Source organism: Saprolegnia parasitica (assembly GCF_000151545.1).
Source record: "Saprolegnia parasitica CBS 223.65 unplaced genomic scaffold supercont2.894, whole genome shotgun sequence".
NCBI classification, from domain to species: domain Eukaryota; phylum Oomycota; class Saprolegniomycetes; order Saprolegniales; family Saprolegniaceae; genus Saprolegnia; species Saprolegnia parasitica.
In genome coordinates this window covers 1-2,938 of record NW_012157288.1, presented here as the reverse complement: position 1 = coordinate 2,938, position 2,938 = coordinate 1, and the positions used below count along the sequence as shown (strand labels likewise).

General features: G+C 60.3%; 2 protein-coding genes across 2 annotated transcripts; both read left to right on the top strand.

Moving 5' to 3' along the window:
* Nucleotides 1-772: 772 nt before the first annotated feature.
* On the top strand, nt 773-1,004 carry SPRG_17980 (hypothetical protein; the record flags this gene model as incomplete). The annotated part of the gene is made up of 2 exons (XM_012357401.1): nt 773-945; nt 989-1,004. The coding sequence occupies 2 exons, from the start codon at nt 773-775 to the stop codon at nt 1,002-1,004; spliced, it is 189 nt and encodes a 62-aa protein (XP_012212791.1).
* A 373-nt stretch (nt 1,005-1,377) lies between these two features.
* Nucleotides 1,378-2,914, top strand: SPRG_17979 (hypothetical protein; the record flags this gene model as incomplete). Its single annotated transcript, XM_012357400.1, has 6 exons — nt 1,378-1,660; nt 1,706-1,876; nt 1,928-2,010; nt 2,060-2,357; nt 2,407-2,565; nt 2,620-2,914. Coding segments are annotated over 6 exons (1,289 nt in total), but the record flags the coding sequence as incomplete, so codon positions are not given.
* Nucleotides 2,915-2,938: the final 24 nt, after the last annotated feature.

The following is a 2,938-nucleotide window of genomic DNA, read 5'->3' as shown; positions in this document are numbered from 1 at the left end:
TTGCAGTTTGTATCGCGCGAGAGGCTGGGAGCGCGCGCCGTCGTCGCCTAATTCGTACCAAGTACGAATTAGAGGCTCGTCGGGTCTCGTGCAAGCAAGTATTCCTATGGCAGCCGCTTGCGGCCAAGCGTCGCGGTCGAGACGAGCCCCATGGGAATCAGGTTGACGCGACCATGGGCGTGACGCTGGCCTGTCGCGCGGTTGCATACGCTTGCGTAGAGAAATCGGTTGGAACAACGAGAATAGTTTCGCCCACAAACTGCAGCTTGGCGAGGCTGGAGCGCTGCAGCAGTGCCTAGACTGGAGCACCGCCCCAGCGTTGGGTGGTCGTGTACCACGTCGCACGCTCGCCTCGGCGGCTTCTTGGGTATGTCCCACCTTCTCCAGTTTCTGATCGGCACTATCGGTGCGGTGTGCTGCCTTGAAGGTGCAGCCATCTCGAGAAGGGTCAGGCAGCGGGCTGCAGCCAAACGCTGCGCTTCCTTCTCCTCGTCTGAGCCAATGACATGGTTCTTAAACGTGCGAAGACGACGGGTGACGCGGCAGGACGACGAGGACGCGTGCATAGAAAGGCTCGCTCGTCGGGCGATCGTGGATCGTGGTAAGGACACTCGCCAAGATTGCATTCATCTGCCTCGCCTTTGTAAAGTTGAAAGTACATTTTTGAGGCAGTAGATTTGTTTTGGCGGGAAACACCCAATCGGAGCCAGATCGTTTCGGATAGAAACCGTTTCAAAATTGCTGTTAAGTGAAGCACGTGGCGATGGCGCCGATGGCCGAGACACGATGGTTCTACGCCAACGACGACGATAAAATCCACGGCCCCGCGACGCTGGAGCTCCTGCGCAGCCTCTGGCTCCGCGGTGAGCTCCAGACGGACACCATTGTCTGGCGTCTCGGGCTCGCCGAGTGGCTCTCGATCGGTGAGCTCCCGTCGCTCCTCTCGTGCTTGAACGCAAAAGACGCGATCCACGCGAGCCTTCTGAAGCGGTCTGCGTCTCTAAAACCCATTGCGCATGGTCCACGAACCATTGTGCCTCCGCGCAAAGTGCAGTCGCTCGTCACAACGCTTGTTGCTGTCCCTCGTTCGAGTAACCAAGACGACGACGACGGCGACGAATTGGATAGATCCAGACCTCTCTTACCCCAAGCAGCGTCCGAGGCGTCGGTGCTTTGCCCAGGACATATCGCAAAGACGCTCTGCACCGCCCGCTGCGTAACATGTTGTTTAAAAGCCTTGGGATCATTCAGCCTCGCTTCGTAGCCGGCAACGCCACACGTTCACTCGACGGCCGACGGCCGATCCTTCACGCTGGATCCAATGTACGTGCTTGCAGCGAGGTCGCTTCCGCGATTGATGCTACAACTGGTCTATAGAGCGCAGCGACTGAGCGTGGTCGCCTCCACCCATGGTCCAACCTACCTCTGGGTCGACGACGCTGCAGCTGGCTACGTGCTTCGGCGCATTGTCGATCGTCCGCGTCCGGGTATGGCGACAGTGCTTGGTGACGGCGAGATGCTGGAAGACGTGCCTGTCCCGGATGCCATGGCGCTAGTCACGGACGCCAGTCTACGGCGCAACGTCGACGACCTCGCTACGCTCGCAGCGTACGATACCGAGCCCACTGTGCTGCACATGCTTCAGAAGCGCTTTCTCGAGGTACATGGCATCTGTTCGGCATGGCCATCATCGACCTTTCTATAGGGGCGACTGCACACGTGGGTGGGCTCGTCGGCGGGGATGCTCGTGGCGCTGCATGCCTTTGGTGCGCCACCGACGCCACCATCGAGTACAAACGCTTCTGGGATCGCGCCCAGTCTTGGGGCCATGGCGCAGGCGGCGCTCGATGCGCTCCTTCAGGACGGCCGAAACCAGGTGCGCGGCTTGCCTTCCAAAGCGACGGTTGTATCATTCATTGGAGGCTAGGTGATTATTGTCAGTGGTGAGAGCGGCGCTGGCAAGACGGCAGCCGCGACACACCTTCTCACCGCACTCACCGAACAGAACGGGTCGGCGCACGTCTGCATGAACGTTATAGTTGCTGATGACGGCGCGTAGGTCTGGCGTGCTTGGCGCGCATTCGGCACTGACGGCATTTGGGCATGCCAAGACGCCTCGCAATGGCAGCAGCAGTCGCTTTTCCAAACTCGTGACCTTGCACGTGGACGCGTCGACGCGCTCGGTGGTCGGCGCGTCGATCAGGTGCTACCTCTTGGAGAAGGCGCGTGTCGTGCGCCAGGCTAATGGCGAGAGCAACTATCTCATTTTCTACCAGCTTCTCTGCTCCCAGCGTGCGGCAGACTATGGCCTCGCGCCCTTTGGCCTTGGCGAGTACGCGTACTTGACCGATTCCGAGGTTGGCTCCAAGCGTCTATCGACACTCCTCCAACCTGGTTTTGCGCTAGGGCTGCTCCGACGCAACAGCGATGGGAGGGCTGGACGCAACTCTCGATGCGTTGCGCGCTGTGGGTATTCTCGACGTCGACTGGCTCCTCGGCGTCGTGGCTGCCATCCTCCACCTGGGCAACCTCGTCTTTATCTCGGACAAGGAGACAGGCTCCAAGGTATGCCGTCTTCGTTGCCACGATGCTTGCGATCATGCCATACGGACGACGTAGGTGGCCAACACTGCCGCGCTGGTTGCTGCTGCAACGCTCTTGCGTGTGCCTGCCGATGCGCTGCGTGACGCGCTCTGTGTCACCGTGCTCACGATTGGCAGCAAGCTCGAGCGGCAACACATGCCGCATGGTCCCGAGCGCGCGGCATCCGTGGCCGCTGCGATGGCCAAGGCGCTCTACGTGCGTCTCTTCGAGTACATTACTATGCGCAGCAACGCGTCGAGTGGTGCGCCGTCTGACGCGCTGCGCGTGAGCGTTCTCGATGTCGTTGGCTTCGAGTCGCTTTCCGTGAACGGTCTCAACCAGCTCTGCATCAACT